Below are 20295 nucleotides of genomic sequence, written 5' to 3' on the forward strand. Positions count from 1 at the left end.
GTTTTATGATTTTGATGTTATTAGCTTTTCTTATAGTGAAGGTGCCCTAGGAATGAATTCTCTCTGACCTATACCCGGATCCCCCCAGTGTTAGTATTTTACTTTAATCTTTTTCTCTCTGCTTCTCTCTCCACCTCCCTTTCTACCCTCCTTCTGCCCGATTTCTGCCCAAATATGTACAATCTTTCTGAATTAGATTGTCCCTTTACCTCTAAATTACTTGAAGGAATTTCCTTATAAAACTATAGTTCAGTCAAGCCTTCAGGTGACTTCAGCCCCACATGAGAGACCCCCAGGTTAGAACTACCAAGATGAGTCTCCCCCAAATTACTAACCCAGGAAATCATTAGAAAAAAATTTTTTTTGCTTCAGCTGCTAAGTTTGGCGGGAAATTTTGTTATAGAGCAGTAGTAACCAGTACACCTGCCATGTGACCAGCACTTCTAAACAGAGGAATATTTGTCCTCCGATCTTCAATTTTACTGTTTCTAACTTCTGCTAATCTACTGTGCTGATACACTCATTCTTTAGTTCTTCATATTAGCCGTTAATTTTTTCAGCTCTAGACATTTGTTGATTGATTGATTGATTGTTACCATTTCTCTGCTCAGATGCACAACTGGTCAACTAATTATATGAGCATTTATGGCTATTTAAATTCTCCGTCAGTTAACTAACAGCTGAATACCCTTGGAAATTCTTTCTGTCTCCATTTTTCTCTTGGTTTTCCATAAGATCTGTTTTAAATAAGTATTTTTTAATGAGAGACATTGTAGGTGAAAAATTGTAGCAATCCATCACAGGATTTTATTTTGCTTCCTCCATTTAAGTATAGATTCAGGGATAGAACACCTTATTTAATTCATTCTTAACGCAATGCTTGGCTTAAAACAGAAAATTTGGCGTTGTCAGAACACTCCATTGAGAATGCGAACTTTAAAATTAGGATAATTTTACTGCTATGTTACAGCTTTCATCTCAGACCTGATCAGCAGGTCATTATTTGGTTTAATTCAATTTCCTGCTCTTCAACCACTGATCATTGCTGTCCTGCAGGAAACCAGACCCAGGTGCTGCCCCAGTGCAACGACTCCGTGTCTGAACCGGGAGGCTCTGCAGCCTCCGAGGGGAGCCCGGCCAGCTGCTCAGGTGGGGGTCCCGCAGGCCTAGAAGCCCTCCCTCCCCTGTGGAAAGGCCCCCCACCGGCACGAGCCTCTCCCCGCAGACAGCAGGCGGCTCCGCCTGGCGGACGGGGGCGGCCGCTGCGCAGGCAGAGTGGAGATCCTCCACCAGGGCTCCTGGGGCACCATCTGTGATGACGGCTGGGACCTGGCCGATGCCCACGTGGTGTGCAGACAGCTGGGCTGCGGACAAGCCGTGGATGCCTCGGCCTTGGCTCGCTTCGGGGCGGGATCCGGGCCCATCTGGCTGGACGAGCTGAACTGCACGGGGAAGGAGCCGCACGTGTGGAGGTGCCCTTCGCGGGGCTGGGGGCGGCACGACTGCAGGCACAAGGAGGACGCGGGGGTCGTCTGCTCAGGTCTGCGCGGCGCTGGGCCGCGGGCGGGGGGCCGGGGGCGCGGGCCCTGGGGGTCGGGGGTCTGAGCCCTGAGGGAGAGTAGCTGGCAGGGCCAGAGGATGAAGCCCCTTCCCTGGAGCCCGTCTTTCCAGCGGGTGAGACCAGGTGCTCTCACGTCCTCCTGCAGCGGCTGAGGGGCTGGGCCTTCCTGCTCAGCAGCAGCTCCTGGCAGGGCCGTTTCTTACAGTTTCCACGTGAAAGCAGGGCTCACTCTTCAGTTACCTCTTAAACCCATTGTACTAGTTTCCGTTTGCTTCTCTAACAAATTACTACAGTGTTTAAAAGAACATATATTTATTGCCTTTCAGTTCTGTAGTTTAGTTGTCCAACAGGGATCTCCCTGGGCTAAAGCCAAGTTTTCAACAGGGCCACATGACTTCTGAGGCTCTGGGGAAGAATCCATATCCTGTCTTTCCAAGCTTTTAGAAACTACCTGCGTTCTTTGGCTCAGAGCTCCATTCATCTAACATCAGATCAGCAAAACTGCATGTCTCTAACCATTATCTATAGTCACATCACTCTGCAATCAGAGCCAGTAAAAGTATTCCACTTCTAATGATAGTAGGTCTAGGAGTGTGATTAGACTGGGCTCACATGTTTAATCCACAATGTTCCAGCTTAATCTGACCATCCCATGGTCCTTGACTTAATCATATGTGTAAAATCCCTTTTGCCAAATAAGGTAGCATTTTCAGATTGCAGGGACTGGGATGTGGACGTCTCTGGGGGAGTCCACCCTTCTGCCTGCCTCCCTACTATCCACATCCCTTTCACATACTCTTCCACGGGTTTTTCAGGAAGTGGGATTCAGCTCCCCCTCCCTGCAGGGTGCCCAGATGAGTGTTCCTCTCAGTTCATTTTCCATCACATCATTGTGGTAGAAATAGAAAGACAGACACAAATGGACAAAGTCAGGAAAAAGGGAAACAAATTTCAGTCTTGTCACCTAGTGAGTATCTCCTCAGCAGGGTCAGGGATGAGTGTTCACAGTTTCTGGGAGAGAGGAACACCCAGATCTTTGAGTGGAGTGTCAACTGTGCCCTGTTTCCCCCTTTCAATTTTAGAGTTCCTGGCCCTGAGGATGGTGAGCGAGGACCAGGAGTGTGCCGGGTGGCTGGAAGTCTTCTACAACGGGACCTGGGGCAGTGTCTGCCGCAGCCCCATGGAAGAGCTCACCTTGTCCATCGTCTGCAGCCAGCTTGGCTGTGGGGACAGTGGAACCCTGAACCCTTCTATTGCTTTTAGGGAAGGTTCTAGACCCCGGTGGGTAGATTTAATCCAGTGTCGGAGAACTGATACCTTTCTCTGGGAGTGTCCTTCTGACCCTTGGAAATACGATTCCTGTTCTCCAAAGGAGGAAGCTTACATCTCCTGTGCAGGTGACTTACTGCCTGTTTCTATGTGTATGTCCCAACCCTCTAGGATGTTGCTAGTGAGATTTTATATTTTCAAATCTAATTGATGACTTTAAGTTGAATCCACAAAATGAAATATGGCTGGAGCTAATTTAATCTACATGTGCCAACCTTGTTTTTTTTTTTCATTTTTAAACAAGATATAATTGACATAACATTATATTAGTTTCAGGCTTATAACATAATACTTACATATTTATATATATTGGTATATGATCACCACAATAAGTCTATTAATATCCATTGCCATAAAAAGTTACAATTTTTCCTTATGCTGAGCACTTTTAAGATGTATTTTCTTATCAACTTTCAAATAGACAACACAGTATTAACTATAGTCACCATGTTGTACATTACATTAGCCATGATTTATGAATTTTATAGCTGAAAGTTTATATCTTTTAACCACCTTCACCCACTTTTTGCCCAAACTAACCACCCACCTCTGACAACCATCAAACTGTTCTCTGCATCATTGAACTTGTTTTTTTGTTATAAGATTCCACATTTAAGTGAGATCATATTGTATTTTTCTTTCCCTATCTAATTTATTTCAGTTAGCATAATGCCCTCGAGGTCCATCCATGTTGTTGCAAATGGCAAGATTTTCTTCTTTGTTAACTTTTTTATGGTTGGTATACAAATATATATATATATATATATTTTTTTTTCTTTTTCTTTTAGCCATTCATCCATCAGTGAAGACTTACGTTGCTTGGCTATTGTAAATAATGCTGCAGTGAACTTTGGAATGCATCTTTACAACTTAATGTTTTCATTTCCTTTGGATAAATTGCCAGAAGTGAAACTGCTAAATCATAGGGCAGTGCTATTTTTAATTTTTGAGGAACATCAATACTGTTTTCCATAGTGGTTGCACCAACTTACGTTCCCCTAGCAGTGCACAGGCCTTCCCTTTTCTCTGCATCCTCACCAACTCTTGCTATTTCATGTCTTTTTGGTAACAGCCATTTTAGCAGATGTAAGATGGTATCTCATTGTGGTTTTGATTTGCATTTCCCAGTTGAGCACTTTTTCATGCACCTATTGGTCAAGTATATGTTTTCTTTGAAAAAATATCTATTCAGATCTTCTGCCTATCTTTTAATCAGATTGTTTAGTTTTTTGCTATTGAGCTGTATGAGTTCTTTATACATTTTAGATATTAACCTTTATCAAAAATATAATATATTTTCTCCAGTTCTAAAGGTTGCCTTTTCATTCTGTTGATGGTTTCCTTTGCTATGCAGAAGCTTTTTAGTTTTATGTAGTCCCACTTGCTTATTTTTGTTCTTATTGCCTTTGCTTTTGGTGTCAAATCCAGAAAATCGTCCCCAAGACTGACATCAAAGAGCTTTTTTTTCCTTCTAAGAGTTTTATGACTTTAGGTCTTTTGATCAAGTCTTTAATCCATTTTGAGTTAATTTTTGTGTATGGTGTAGACAGGGGTCCAGTTTCATTCTTTATCATGTAGCTGTCCAATATTCCTGAGACCTTTTATTAAAGAGACTGTCCTTTCTTCACTGTGCATTCTTGTCCTTTGTCAAAAATTAATTGACCATATAAATTTGAGTTTGTTTTTGGGCTCTCTGTTATGTTCCATTGATCTCTGTGCCCATTTTTATACCAAATAGCATGCTCTTTTGGTTGATGTAGTTTTGTAATATAGTTTGAAATCAGGAAACATGACACCTCCAGCTTTGTTCTTCTTTCTTAAGTTTGCTTTGGTTATTTGGGGTCTTTTGTGGTTCCATACAAATTTTAGGATTGTTTGCCCTGTATCTGTGAAAAATTCCATTGAAATTTTGATAACAATCGCAGTGAATTTGTAGGTTGCTTTGGGTAGTGTGGGCATTTTAACAATATTAGATCTCCATGAGCACAAACTATCTTTCCATTTATTTGTATCTTCTTCAATATCTTTCTTCAATGTTTTATAGTTTTCAGTATACAGATCTTTCACCTCCTTGGTTAAAGTTATTCCTAGATATTTTATTCTTTTGGATGCAACTGAAAATAAAATTGTTTTCTTAATTTTTCTTTCTGCCAGTTTGTTGTTACTATATAGAAATACAACTGATTTTTGTATATAGATTTTTGCATCCTGCATCTTTCCTAAGTTTATTAGTTCTAACAGTTTTTTGGTGGAGTCTGTAGGGTTTTTTATATACAGTATCACATAATCTGCAAATAGTGTCAGTCTGCCTCTTCTTTTCAGATGTGGATGCCCTTATTTTCTTTCTCTTGCCTGATTGCTCTGGCTAAGACTGCCAAAACTATGTTGAATTAAAGTGGTGAGAGTGGACATCTTTGCCTTGTGTCTGATCTTAGGGGAAAATGTTTGTAGCTTTTTATAGGTGAGTATGATGTTATCTGTAGTTTTGTCATATGGCCTTTATTATATTGAGGTACAATTCTGCTATATCTACTTTGTAGAGAGGTTTTTTAAAATCATAAATGGATATTGAATTTTGTCAAATGTTCTTCCTGCATCTAATGAGAGGGTAAGATTTGTACCCCTCATTTTGTTAATTTGGTGTATCACATTGTATTAATTTGTGGTTGTTGAACCATCCTTGCATCCTTGGAATAAATCTCACTTGATCATGGTACATGAAGCTTTTAATGTATTGTTGAATTCCATTTTATAATATTTTGTCGAGGATTTTTGCATCTATATTTATCAGGAATATAACCTGTAATTTTCTTTTCTTGTAGTGTCCTTGTCTGGTTTTGGTATCAGGATAATGATGGCCTTATAAAATGAGTTTGGAAGTGTTCCTTTCTTCTGTTTTTGGAAGCATTTGAGAAGGCTCCACTGCTTAATACCATTACATTGGGAATTAGAATTTCAACATATTGAAATAAATAAATGTTAGTGGGGTAACAAATATTCAGACCATAGCACTTTACTTTTTTTTTTTAACATTTTTTTTATTGAGTTATAGTCATTTAACAATATTGTGTCAAATTCCAGTGTAGAGCACAATTTTTCAGTTATACATGAACATACATATATTCTTTGTCACATTTTTTTTCACTGTGAGCTACCACAAGATCTTGTATATATTTCCCTGTGCTATACAGTATAATCTTGTTTATCTGTTCTACATATGCCTATCAGTATCTACAAATTTTGAAATCCCAGTCTGTCCCTTCCCACCCTCCATCCCCTTGGCAACCACAAGTTTGTATTCTATGTCTATGAGTCTGTTTCTGTTTTGTATTTATGTTCTTTTGTTTGTTTGTTTGTTTTTAGATTCCACATATAAGCAATCTCATATGATATTTTTCTTTCTTTTTTTGGCTTACTTCACTTAGAATGACATTCTCCAGGAACATCCATGTTGCTGCAAATGGCGTTATGTTGTTGGTTTTTATGGCTGAATAGTATTCCATTGTATAAATATACCACCTCTTCTTTATCCAGTCATCTGTTGATGGACATTTAGGCCGTTTCCATGTCTTGGCTATTATAAATGGTGCTGCTATGAACACTGGGGTGCAGGTGTCATTTTGAAGTAGGGTTCCTTCTGGATATATGCCCAGGAGTAGGATTCCTAGGTCCTATGGTAAGTCTATTCCTAGTCTTTTGAGGAATCTCCGTACTGTTTTCCACAGTGGCTGCACCAAACTGCATTCCCACCAGCAGTGTAGGAGGGGTCCCTTTTCTCCACAGCCTCTCCAGCATTTGTCATTTGTGGACTTTTAAATGATGGCCATTCTGGCTGGTGTGAGGTGATACCTCATTGTAGTTTTGATTTGCATTTCTCTGATAATTAGTGATATTGAGCATTTTTTCATGTGTCCATTGATCATTTGTATTTCTTCCTTAGAGAGTTGTTTGCTTAGGTCGTCTGCCCATTTTTGGATTAGATTGTTTGTTTCTTTCTTATTAAATCATATAAGCTGCTTATATATTCTGGAGATCAAGCCTTTGTCAGTTTCATCATTTGCAAAAATTTTCTCCCATTCCATAGGTTGTCATTTTGTTTTACTTATGGTTTCCTTTGCTGTGCAGAAGCTTGTAAGTTTCATTAGGTCCCATTTGTTTATTCTTGCTTTTATTTCTAGTGCTTGGGTAGACTGCCCTAGGAGAACATTTTTGAGATGTATGTCAAATAATGTTTTGCCTATATTTTCGTCTAGGAAGTTTATTGTATCTTGTCTTATGTTTAAGTCTTTGATCCATTTTGAGTTTATTTTTGTGTATGATGTAAAGGAGTGTCCTAGCTTCACTGATTTACATGCTGCTGTCCAGTTTTCCCAACACCATTTGCTGAAGAGACTGTCTTTATTGCATTGTATATTCTTGCCTCCTTTGTTGAAGATTAGTTGACCGAAAGTTTGTGGGTTCATTTCTGAGTTCTCTGTTCTGTTCCATTGGTCTATATGTCTGTTTTTGTACCAATACCATGCTGTCTTGATGACTGTAGCTCTATAGTATTGTCTGAAATCTGGGAGAGTTATTCCTTCAGCTTCTTTTTCTTCAGTAATGCTTTGGCAATCCTAGGTCTTTTGTGGTTCCATATAAATTTTATTATGATTTGTTCTAGTTCTGTGAAATATGTCCTGGATAATTGGATAGGGATTGCATTAAATCTGTAGATTGCCTTGGGCAGTGTGACCATTTTAACAATATTGATTCTTCCAATCCAGGAGCATGGGATATCTTTCCATTTTTTAAAGTCTTCTTTAATTTCCTTCATCGATGGTTTATAGTTTTCTGTGTGTAAGTCTTTCACCTCCTTGGTTAGATTTATTCCTACGTATTTTATTACATTGAGTGCTATTTTAAAGGGGATTGTTTCTTTACTTTCTTTTTCTGTTGCTTCATCGTTGGTGTAAAGAAATGCAACTGATTTTTGAACGTTAATCTTGTAACCTGCTACCTTGCTGAATTCCTCCATCAGCTCTAGTAGTTATTGTGTGGACCTTTTAGGGTTTTCTATATATAGTAACATGTCGTCGGCATATAGTGAGACTTTTACCTCTTCTTTTCCAATTTGGATCCCTTTTATTTCTCTCTTGCCTAACTGCTTGGCTAGGACTTCCAAGACTATGTTGAATAGGAGTGGTGAGAGTGGGCAGCCTTGTCTTGTTCCAGATTTTAGTGGGAAGCTTTTGAGTTTTTCACTGTTGAGTACTATGCTGACTGTAGGTTTGTCATATATAGCTTTTATTATATTGAGATATGTTCCCTCTATGCCCACTTTGGTGAGAGTTTTTATCATAAATGGGTGTTGAGTTTTATCAAATGCTTTTTCTGCATCTATTGAGATGATCATGTGGTTTTTGTCCTTTCTCTTGATGTGATGTATTACATTGATTGATTTGCGTATGTTGAACCAGCCTTGTGTCCCTGAGATGAACCCCACTTGGTCATGATGTATAATCTTTTTTATGTGCTGTTGGATTCTATTTGCTAATATTTTGGTAAGGATTTTTGCATCTATGTTCATCATGATATTGGCCTGTAATTCTCTTTTTTGGTAGTGTCTTTGCCTGGTTTTGGTATCAGGGTGATGGTGGCTTCATAGAATGAGTTTGGGAATATTCCCTCCTTTTCAATCGTCTGGAAGAGTTTGAGAAGGACTGGTATGAGTTCTTCTTTATATGTTTGGTAGAATTCTCCAGTGAAGCCGTCCGATCCTGGACTTTTATTTGTGAGGAGGTTTTCTTAATTGCTAATTCAATTTCATTTCTAGTGATCGGTTTGTTCAAGTGGTCAGTTTCTTGGTTCAGTCTTGGTGGACTGCATGTTTCCAGAAACTTGTCCATCTCCTCTAGGTTATCCATTTTGGTTCCATATTGTTTTTCATAATATTCTCGTGTGATATTCTGTCTTTCTATATTATTTGTTGTAATTTCTCCATTTTCCTTACTTATTTTGCTTACTTGTGATCTCTCTTTCTTCTTCTGTGTGAGTTTGGCTAGAGGTTTGTTGACTTTATTTACTTTTTCAAAAAACCAACTTTTGGTTTGATTTATTTTTTTCTGTTGTTTTTTAATCTCTATTTTATTTATTTCCTCCCTGATCTTTATTATTTCCTTCATTCTGCTTCCTTTTGGGGTTTTTTTGCTCTTCTTTTTCTAGTTCTTTTAGCTCATGGGTTAAATTGTTTATTTGAGATTGTTCTTTTTTGAGGAAGGCCTGTATCGCTATAAACTTCCCTCTTAGCACTGCCTTTGCTGTGTCGCATAAATTTTGTGTGGTTGTGTTTTCACTTTCATTTGTCTCAAGGTATTTTTTAATTTCAATTTCGATTTCATCATTAGTCCATTGGCTTTTTAATAGCATATTGTTTAATCTCCATGCTTTCCTTTTTTTCTCTGTAGTTGATTTCTAATTTCATGGCATTGTGGTCAGTAAAGATGCTTGAGAAATTTCTATCTTCTTAAAATTGTTGAGGCTTCTTTTGTGCCCAAGTACATGATCAATCCTAGAAAATGTTCCATGTGCACTTGAAAAGAATGTATATCCTATTTTGGGGGTTATAATGCTCTGAAAATATCCACCAAATCTAATTTTTCTATTGTATCACTTAATTTCTCTGTTACCTTACTTATTTTCTGTCTGGAAGATCTGTCTAGTGATGTTAATGCAGTGTTAAAATCTCTGACAATGATTGTATTCCCATCAATATCCCCCTCTATCTCTGTTAGTAATTGTTTTATGTACTCAGGTGCTCCTATATTGGGTGCATATATATTAACGAGTGTAATATCCTCATCTTGTATGACTCCTTTAATCATTATAAAATGTCCTTCTTTATCTTTCTTTATGGCCTTTGTTTTAAAGTCTATTTTGTCTGAAATCAGTACTGCTACACCTGTGTTTTTGGCTTTTCCATTTGTATGGAATATTATTTTCCATTCTTTCACTCTCAATCTATATGTGTCCTTCTCCCTAAAGTGGGTCTCTTGTATGCAGCATATTGAAGGTTCTTGCTTTATTATCCAGTCTGCCACTCTGTGTCTTTTGATTGGAGCATTTAGTCCATTAACATTTACAGTAATTAATGATAGATGAGTGTTTATTGCCATTTTGAACTTATTTTTGTAGTTGATTTGGTATTTCCTCTTTGTTCCTTTCTTCTTCTTTTTGTGCTTTGGTAATTTTCCTTTGTATTATCACAGATTTTATTTAGTTTTTGTGACTCACTTGTAAGTTTCTGGCTTGTGGTTATCCCTTTTTTAAGTCTATTAACCCATTCCTATAACATAGCACTTTACTTATTTCAACACTTCTCTCTCTCTCTCTCTCACACCCCTCCCCACGCACAAACACACACACCCCATTCAGGTATACCTTGAGTGATATGCTAGGAGTTGCCTGAAGTCCACAGCTGGGATTATGTGCTGGTAGATATTTCAAAAGCAGAGGTTCATTCTTTTCCTTGTCTCTCTTTCTTCATCTTTTTGTCTTTTCCATATGAAGGCCAAAGAGGTATTACACGATTAGACCTTATACTGATGACATTTTTCCTACAAGTAGACATTGAAAAGTGATGAATTCTCTAATCTGAAATTGAGCGGCCGCCTCACAGAGGTCCTGCCATCATTTGTGCAGAAGTTCTCTGCATAGAGCAGGAGTTTGATAGAATGATATAGAAATAATATACAAATTCTGATGTTTTATGACATGTTACCATGTACACTTCAGTTTTCTTGTGTTGTTTCAAACTTATATATATTTCTGTTTTAATTCTTTTGTGTATTTTTCAGTCTTTGTCATTTCTGCTTCATTGCAGAATTTTCTCAGTATATTTATGTCTCTATTGCAGACATTTCTGTCTTACTTGGTATATGTGTCCACCTATCTTCTCTGAATCCTACTTATTCTATCCTGTATATTCCCTTTTTTAAGAGATTCGTTTTACTACAGTAATCTTCACTTGCCCACCTGTCATACTGAATAACAGATAAGAGTAGCTTAGAATCTGATTAATAGTTTCCCACTGAAAATTACATAAATGGAATTTGAATATAAATTAATTATATGCTTATGGACAAATTATTTTTAATATGCACTACTTATTATCACAGACCATTACCATTAATTTATATTTGCTTTCCTACTTTACTGACTAGCATGAATTTAAAGGATTTACATGTCACTCGATTTTATTCCTCTATTTATTTATTCAATAAATATTTATTAAGCCCCTATCATGATACTTAGAGAAGCTTCTCGATATATACTTGTTGAATGAATGCATAAAAGTGAAAGGCACTGTCCTAACAGCAGAAACACAAGGTGAATAAGACATGCAAGGTGCTTATTCTAGGGGAGCTTTCATTTAGGGGTGTGTGTTTGTGTGTGTGTGTGTAGGTGTCTGTGTTTATATTTGTTATGGGGTGTGGAAGGTGATAAACAAGTGAACAGATAAAGTCATTTCAGCTGGTAATAAGATCCAGGGAACATCTCAGCCCAGTAGACTATGAAGTCTGTGTTTTGACTCATCCTTTGGAATCAGCCAAGGACGCTGAATAATCTTGTTCAGGGATGAGAGCACCCCCAGCTCTCCCTGATCCAGTGCTTCCCCATTGTTTGTTTCTGCAGGAATTAGATCCAAGGGCTGTCCAACTGCTGCCCCCTGCACAGGTACGTCAGCCTCTCCCACTGCCCCTGTGGCTCCCAGGGGCTCCTGCCTTCCCACCACGGGCAGTAACAGGAGGGGCTGCTGTCCTTGCAGACAAAGAGAAGCTCCGACTCCGGGGAGGAGGCACCCAGTGCTCAGGGCGCGTGGAGGTTTGGCACAGCGGCTCCTGGGGCACAGTGTGTGATGACTCCTGGAGCCTGGCAGAGGCCGAGGTGGTGTGTCAGCAGCTGGGCTGTGGCCATGCCCTGGAAGCCCTGGGAAGTGCAGCGTTTGGCCCTGGGAACGGGAGCATCTGGCTGGATGAGGTGCAGTGCAGGGGCAGGGAGCCCTCCCTATGGGCCTGTGCTGCGGAGCCCTGGGGGCAGAATGACTGCAAGCACGAGGAGGATGCTGGGGTGAGGTGCTCTGGTGAGTGGAGGACTGGTTTTGGGGCTAGGACTGAAGAACACGTGTGTTTGAATCCAGAAGCACTTCCTGAAATGCTCTGGCTCCAGGAGAGGCTATTGCCTGATCTCCTGGGATCTGGAAGAGATCAATATGCCAGTGATTGTAGGAGTAACACTGTGGCTTTTTCAGGCCAATTCAGTACAGTGATTAATTCTTTTTCTGTTCTTTCCAGGTGACAGGACAACAGTTCCCCCAACTCGTGGAAGTAAGTGATTCTGCTGCCCTGAGCCATGTGACAGAGGAGACTCCCATATTTTCAGGGACTTGCATTACGGAATCTACATATTTCTGGCAATATTATCCATGTCAGCATAGAAAGGCCTAATGATCCCATATTTATAGTCCTATTAAGTAGTGGCAGCTGTAACTCTCCAGAGCTTTGTCAGTTTTCATTTCATAAAAATCCCTTATAACCAGATTCAGAGGACAAATAACACAGCTCAGGGCAGGACCTGGGTCAATCATATCCTGGGGTTCAGGCAGACCCACTGTATCTGAATCCAAACTTCATGGTCTTGAACTCAGAGAATGACTGGGATAAGGAAGGAGAGATTCTTCTGGACTTACCATCCTCTCTAAAATCTCATGGCCCTTTCCTCACCTCAGGAACCAGTACAGCTTCATCTCCCATCCCTGGCATCTTCTCCCTTCCTGGAATCCTCTGTGTCATACTGGCGGCCCTTCTCTTCCTGGTCCTCATCATCCTGGGGATTCAGCTACACCGAGGGAGAGCAGAGCACCAAGGTAGGCCTTAGGTAGGCTAAGTGATCTGGAAAGTAGTGGGAAGGGTATTGAGCCAGCTGTGACACCAAGAAAAGTGCGCAAACTTTGGCCTCCATCCTCATTACCTGGCAAAATTCTACCTTTTCTACAATAGATGTCAAGATTTGAAAGAATGAATCCTTGGACCTGGGTTGAATGTAAAATCTCTCAAGAATTATGGTTTCCTGTGTGAACAGTGTCAGTGCAAATTGAGTGTGGAATCAAGATCAGGGTCAGGAAACATAGTTCTGTCCTGAAGGCAGAGAAAGGGGCACTAGAAGCCCAGAGGGTTTTCTCCATTGGAAAGCACTGAACGCTTTGTCTGTTGGTAAAGGAAACATCTCCAGGGGTGGTCTCTAACTCATGCCTCTTCCCAGCCTTATCGGCTTTTAAAGATGCATTTGATGAAGCCTTGTACCAGGAGATTGATGACCTCGTAAAATCAGAAAAGGTGGACCTGTTGGATAACCCAGGTATGTCCCATGCCCTCCCCTCTCTTCAGGACCTGGCTGTGTGTTGTCTTCAGCAAGCGGAGACTCAGCCACCAACCCAACCTCACAGAGAGCTCCAAGCTCTCTCTCTGCAAGTCTGAAGCCTCAGTATTGCTTCTGAGCTATAACCCTGGGCCTCCTACTATGGGGAAGGTTTCTGTTGGTCTGTGATGTTTTTCTCCTTACCAGATAACCTGTCTGATGACTCAGCGACTAAGCTGCCGTATTACACAGGGGACGATGAGGAGAATGGAGACCCTGAGTCTGCCCCAGGTAGTAGACATAGGTCTTCCCTCAGATGGAGGGAACAAGGAGGAGGAATCTTGCCTGAGGAAATGCCTCCTGTGATTAGGACGGGAAGGATCTCTTCTCTCCAGTTCACAACAATTTTGTTTCCTCTCTTGCCCATTCTGTGACCTCAGAAATGGAAAGATCAGAGTCAGTTCCCTGTACCTACTGCTACTTCTACTTAGTTACAGACATGTATCTAATGTAATATTAACGATTCAGAGGCCATGTTTTTCTAAATAACTGGAAGTGTCAAACTCAAAATTCTACGGCTACAGAGAATGCTGGCATTGAGAACTATGGTTGGAACCAGAGATAGTATGACATTTGGATCACTTTATGCATTTGGTGTATGTTGAGACAAAAATATTGATATTGATAAGCCCTGGAATATATGGAGTGATTGGCACCTGTACTTACCAACCACCAGAAACTCTTATTTATAAAGAAACTGATAAAGGAGAATGTCCTCCCTGGATCATCTCCATAGAGTAAAGATGGACAGTTCGTGGAGATTAGATCCCGAGGTCAACTGAGCACTAGAGGAGATTGAAACCCACGCCTCCCGTGATTGGGACTGGTGGGATATCTTGTCTCTGAGTGATAGATGTCCCCAGGCTTCCTCCTCTCTACCAGCTCTGTGTCTCCCACAGCTTCAGAGGGCACGTGGATGTCCTGGGTTCTCTTGGTCCAGATTCATCTTTCCTAGTCACTGATATGTGCATATTATGTGTTACAACTCTGAACCATATGCTGGAAAATAGTACCTGAAACTCATGTAGCATAATAGATTCTGTCAGTGCTTTATGGTATGAGAAGCCATGTTAGAAAAATATGACTGACCTTGATATATTGGAATAGTTAGAAGATATAAAGGATTTTTAAGCACATTGAGGTCAAATATATGCCCTTGAAGCAACCTTGGAATATTATATATACATACATACATATATATATCAGCCATTAGAATCTCTGCATTAGAAGGGACTTAGGACGTCTCTTAGTCCAACTCATACTTCGCTATTTCACTTAAGTACTTATTTGTTTTAGAGCTTCCAGGACAGCATGTCGATGCCACAGGAAATGGTTATGATGATGTGGATGAGTCACCTATTCCTGTAACTCCTTCCTTGCCTGGAATGAATGAGAATTATTTTTCCCCAGAGGATGGAGGTGGTGCCAGTTATTCCCAGACAGGTGAGTGGACAGCTCAGTAGCCTTATTCCCTTGTCATGGGGAAGATGAGTTTTGACCCACCAGTAGTCAGTTTATCTTTACTATCGGAATTGGGGTAGCCTTGTATACCTAGATATTGTCAGTTCTTCCCTATCCCTGGTATACTGTAGCTACTTCATCTCTTCTGAGAGGAGAACATACTGTGTTCTCTGTGTCCATGTCCACCATTAGTTGGATGTAGATGTATCTATAGGAGTTACAGAAACTTCACTCCCATTTTCATACCCCAAATTAAGATATATATTCTGACAATAAATTTGGGAGTTCTTTCAGATGTTGAGAACTAATCTGAAAAGTTCTTAAATAGAAGTGTAAATTAAACTTATGAGCTATAAAACTTGTTTGGGGGGAACCATGTAACCAAATGTTTAAAGTTGACTTTGCCCACTGTTAATGCAGAATGTGTAGTGACCTTAATTGGAGAGTCTCAGCATTAAAAGGAAACCAAGATGCACTTTTCTCTCACTGTTTCAATTGCCAAATGAAGATCCTCATCCCCTAGGACTAGACTTTCTGCTTATATGTGAGCATGTGGTCCCTGGGGAGCAGGAGGCTGTGGGATTTGGTTGAGCTGCCCCCATTTGACAACTGACAGAAGACCCAAGTTGTTCTCATGAAACTTGTAGATCAAACTTGATCTCTTGTTGGGGTGCTGAGGAGAGGTCAGCTGAGGTGCTCTAAAGAGGTCATGTCCTGCCTCCACTCCTTAAGAAGTCAGACCAGCCTGGTGCGGAAGAGGCACACATGTCTCTTTTCTACTCCTTGCCATTATTGGTCCACCTCCTTTCCAACTGTCAAGGTCAAGACAAAACATTGCATGGAATAGCTGAGTCAGTATGAAGTAGCTCCATGTAGCCTTTTAGACAAATGTTGGATCTCCCCAAGTATTTTTTAGCCACTTTGCACTAGTCTCCTTCCAACCAAGGACTATGTCCTATCTTTTCATCGCCACTAAAGGCAGATTGTCCTTGCTGTTTCAGGCATCTCTCTGCAGTCTCCTAGAGAAGCTGTCAACTCTAGCACGAAAGAGAAAGAATCCTCATTGGTCCTGAGACAAGATGAGCCTGAATATGATGATGTTGAGCTTAGCACCATGTAGAGCCGTTTTGAAGCAAGAAACTCTTCAGGGAATCGTCTGTAATATTGTTTCTCAAATAAATGAGAATCCTGTCTTCTTCCTTACTGCAAAGTTTTTACATGTAACTATGATTAAAGGAAATTATTCATAATAAATACTCTGAGCTTAACAGACAAATGCTTCTCTCTTAAGAATCTCGGTGTATTGACCTCCACTGACCTTGGACAAGTCAGTCTTCAAATGCACTCCTTTCCCAAAATGAAATCTCAGCTGAAAGTCAGTGTTATCACCATCCTACTGATTACACACTTGCCTTCCTTTAGATACAGAGAAATTCACGCTTTCTTAAATAGCATAAAACTCTGAGATCTGGTCCTGAACTAAGTGTTTACTCTTAGAAAAGTAAACTCAGAAATATGTAACTGAATATTCCAAAATAGCCCACCCACCTCTACTAAAACCTGGAAGTGATGTTCAAAATGAATGAAGTTTGTCAGCCTCACAAGAAGCTGTGAAAATTACGCAAGAGGACCAGGGTAAAAAGGGCAGAAGGACCAAAGAGAACTAAGCTTGGTAAATTGAGTTATTGCTGAAGTGACCAATTCCAAGCAGGGTCTGACTCACTCTCTAACAGTAATGCCTAGTGGTGCTGCCATACTGCTAGGTTATTACATTGGAAGTTGCCATGTAACATAATCCCTGACACTTTCAAGTCTTTGTGACTTTCTCCACTCTGCCCAGAATAGATATTTATGGGTGTTAACTACTCGTGAAGTTTCAGGAAAATCTAGGGACTTCCAGTGAGTCCTCCCAAATGACATTGGAAAGACCTCCAAGCTTAATATGCAGCCTGCACCCTTAAAGGAAAACATTTCGCATGAATTCTTTCCCCACATGACATTCTGGCTGCCTTGTCATAATTACTACTATGCAGAGCTTTCTGGCTTTAGTTGCAGACCCTGGAATGACAAATCCTCCCAAACCACCCTGCACAAAAGGCCCTTTCACAGGCAACATGGACCACTTGGGGTGATTGCCCTGATCTCCCTGGTCTAAGCACTCTGAAAGTCTGTCCACCAACTCCCGGCTGCTTCTTGAGCACCCAACCAAAAGTTAGGCTCGTCCTGCTGGAAGTCTCCCAAATCTGGGTGGTGAAGCTTGTCTTATCCATATCTCCCTTAATTTTATCTGATTTTTATCATCAAAATTTATTAACCAGCTCTCTATTTTAGCTTGTTTACATCATGCAGCAGAAGTAAAACACAGTCATCTTGTTGGATATACTTTACCTTGTCATTCATTTCATCACTTCCCTATGGCAAATGGCCATAAAAGCTTCACTGGGAGAAGGACTGGGCATCTTTCAGTTCCCATGCCCAGCCCAAAATTACAGAAGATTACGTGGGTGTAGTCTGTATCCCCCTGCAGACAGCATCCAGAGTCATCCACTAAGTAACAGGGTGGGCTCGGCTCATAACCAGGCCCCCACTCTGAGTTCTTATATTAATTCAGCAGCCTCTCCACATGCTCACCTTGGAATAGGGTGCTCTGGAAACGTGGCATTTACTTGACTGCTCTTACAAGACAGCTCTCTCTGCCCTGAAAAATCACAGCAGGCTCACATTTATGTGTTCAGTTGTTACCAGATCAAAGCAATCTTGAAGCAATATGTTTACAGAGAAGAAGCCCAATGATCTGAAATTCTTCCTCTAAGAGTTCAGTCATGTCAGAAACTTCCATCCACATCTGCAAAACCCAAGAAGCCAAACATTCCTGATCTTTCTGTCCATGTTCCTCTGGATCCTCTCTGTTTAGGTCTCCTATCCCTTGATTTCTTGTCCCTCTTGGATGCGGGTGTGTGGGTGAGCACCAATTTGTCCTCCATTAACTTGTAGTTAAGGGAGACATGAGTTGATATAATTCATGTAGAAGGTTTTATAATCGGACAGACAAGAAATGGCAACATCCTGAAGAAATAGGAGGAAGTGATGGAGAGGAACAATTGAAGTTAAAATGATTTGATAACCAACTAGACATGAGAGAAGAGCAAGGAGGAGTCTATATGGGCTTGAGGAATAAATGAAAAGAGAAACCTAGAGAATTTGATATGAAAAGAAAATGGAAGAGATAATAGAATGAGTTTTTAATTGGCCAAAGAAAATATAGGCAGGATACGGAGAAATATATTCATCCTCTCCCACTAGCCAATCTCCCACCTTCACTCTGAAACTCACACCCGAGTCTGGTGCCCAAGAACTGGTTAACAGCAGATGATGTGACATCTCGTGAAGAGCACACATGAATGTTCAGGACTGGGTATTTTCCATGAGTTCATCTTGTTAGGGTGAGGGTGTGAGTGTGCACCAAGTTTAGAGTACTTGTCTGAGTAAGAGAGACCCGGAGCATTTCAGGGCCTGGGCAGAGTCATGCCTTCATTGGCCTTTGGGGGAGGTGAGAAAACAGGTCAGCTCACTCACCTTCTATTTCCTTTGAGGACCAATATTCTAAGACTACTTATCAAGAAACGTTAAATTACCAACAGAGGGGAAAAGAACTTTATTCAGAATACATACTCTGAGCAGTTTCCTTATAATCCAATGATAGGTCAACACAGCTCTACTGAAATACAGGCAGTTAGAATGTCGGAGCCCTCATCTCATATTAACACAGCATCATGGGAAAGCCATGCTGGGTGTTCCAGGGACACTCAGTTCAACGTCATCATACCCAGGGTCCCCATTTTCCCACTGATCCAGCCAGGGGCTCTCTTCTCCTTTCCCAGGATCAGCTGCCTCTCTAGGAAAGTTCAGAGAAGAGTCTGAAATAGTAAAGACAAGTTTGATTAGAACTGTGACAAAGGGACACTGGGCTATGCCCTGTGGCAGAAGCAAGTCAAGTAAGTGGTAATGACATAAGATCCCTGGGGACTCAGTTACACTCAGGGAGACTCAAACTATTTCATATTCATTACAGTAAGGAAATATCAGGCTCTCCTATCAAGATCCAGTCCACGTGGGTCTGTGGCCTCAGTTTAGCTGAGAATCCCTGGATCACAGTTGATCTGAGGCCAACAGGAACCCTCTGAAGACCTGTTTCCTGGCTTACACAGTCCACAGGAGATGGCTCAGGAAAGGTAAGACTCTCTAGAAGGGATGGGAAATTTTCGTTTTTCACAATTGACAGGTCTAAATTCAAACAGAAATGGAGACAGGAAATCATATCTGGAAAAATCTCAGCTCCTCACTGACAACCCAGTTCTGCTCTTGGTGGTCTTGACTTGTCTTTCCAAATGCCCCAAAATAAAAAAAAAAAACCCACAGGATCCTCCGACCATTGGCCCTTCCCCAGAAATCACATGGGACCTCAGATGGAGAAACGCCGTCCTCTGGAGAATGAGCGTATTCACTTGACCATTGAAGTGTCTGGGGCCCATTAGCCCTGGGCTGTCCGCAAATTCTGAGTTGGTAATCCACCACTATGGCTTTGTGTTTTAAGGTCACCACATACCATAGAGTTTGTACAGATTTGGCTTAATATATGATCACAGCACATCATAAAATACAAAAATGCTTCACAAATTCCAATCTTAAAAGTTTGTTTAAATCTCTAACTGCATTTCACAGTGACACAGCATAAAAGTGTTATCACAACAGTTGTTCCATTTTTGGATTTGGTAAATACACTTAACTAGTCTACAAATCTTAATGCAAATACATCAAAGATGTAGTTACAGAGACACAAGTAGCAAGAATACACACTGATTCCTCCCTCCCAAGGAGTCTGTCGGCATTACAGACAGCAGGTCATGCAAATTTGGAATCTCCAGGAAGGATGGGCATTGAGGAGCTCAGATTCACCCTTTCCCGGACACAGAGCAAAGACTACAGGAGATCAGCTGACCCACTCACCTGTCTGCGAGGCCCTCATCCCAGTCTCCTCCTCTGGGGGCACCTCCCCCTCGCTCATCTGAGCGGCAGGGGGAGCCTCAGGCTGTGGTACCTCTTCAGCATCATCGTAACCCTCACTAGGAGCCTTGGTCCTGTGATCTGGGGGCTCTAAGTGCAGACAAGGGGGTCAAGGGAAACCACCATAAATGGGCTGTCCTGGGAAACACCTGAAATGCCTTCTGAACCAGAGTTTCTGAGCTGCTAAACAGAGGCACCACTCACTCCTTGTCTCAGCAGGCTCTTTTCTGGTCAGTATATTTCATTCTGATGTGTCCATAAGCCAGGAAAATAATCCAAAAAGCTCAACATCTCTTGATTAAAACCACCCATTTCAAAGAAGCTCTTACATGAGAGCTTTACCAAAATCTTCTGATGAATTATGCTTTCATGATGTTAGTTTTTAAAACAACATGTGCAGGCTGTGACTGAGTGAGGGTGATTCTGGC

At 41.0% G+C, this 20295-nt stretch overlaps 2 protein-coding genes across 2 annotated transcripts in view; one reads left to right on the top strand and one right to left on the bottom strand.

The window, feature by feature from the left end:
• Positions 1 to 15999, top strand: part of LOC116276900 (antigen WC1.1-like) — a 28735-nt gene extending 12736 nt beyond the window's left edge. The window contains exons 5-15 of the mRNA XM_072954631.1: positions 1057 to 1149; positions 1226 to 1540; positions 2644 to 2958; positions 11561 to 11602; positions 11694 to 12008; positions 12220 to 12252; positions 12654 to 12791; positions 13187 to 13282; positions 13490 to 13573; positions 14639 to 14785; positions 15805 to 15999. Coding sequence (XP_072810732.1) covers positions 1057 to 1149; positions 1226 to 1540; positions 2644 to 2958; positions 11561 to 11602; positions 11694 to 12008; positions 12220 to 12252; positions 12654 to 12791; positions 13187 to 13282; positions 13490 to 13573; positions 14639 to 14785; positions 15805 to 15923 — 1697 coding nt within the window. The 3' untranslated portion in view covers positions 15924 to 15999. The remainder of the gene's footprint in view (positions 1 to 1056; positions 1150 to 1225; positions 1541 to 2643; positions 2959 to 11560; positions 11603 to 11693; positions 12009 to 12219; positions 12253 to 12653; positions 12792 to 13186; positions 13283 to 13489; positions 13574 to 14638; positions 14786 to 15804) is intronic.
• Positions 16000 to 18574: 2575 nt separating this feature from the next.
• Positions 18575 to 20295, bottom strand: part of LOC102532340 (antigen WC1.1-like) — a 60824-nt gene continuing 59103 nt past the window's right edge. Inside the window, exons 21-22 of the mRNA XM_072954630.1 lie at positions 19811 to 19957; positions 18575 to 18720 (exon numbers count right to left, since the gene is read on the bottom strand). Coding sequence (XP_072810731.1) covers positions 18575 to 18720; positions 19811 to 19957 — 293 coding nt within the window. The remainder of the gene's footprint in view (positions 18721 to 19810; positions 19958 to 20295) is intronic.

Source organism: Vicugna pacos, chromosome 34 (genome assembly GCF_048564905.1).
Source record: "Vicugna pacos chromosome 34, VicPac4, whole genome shotgun sequence".
NCBI classification, from domain to species: Eukaryota; Metazoa; Chordata; class Mammalia; order Artiodactyla; family Camelidae; genus Vicugna; species Vicugna pacos.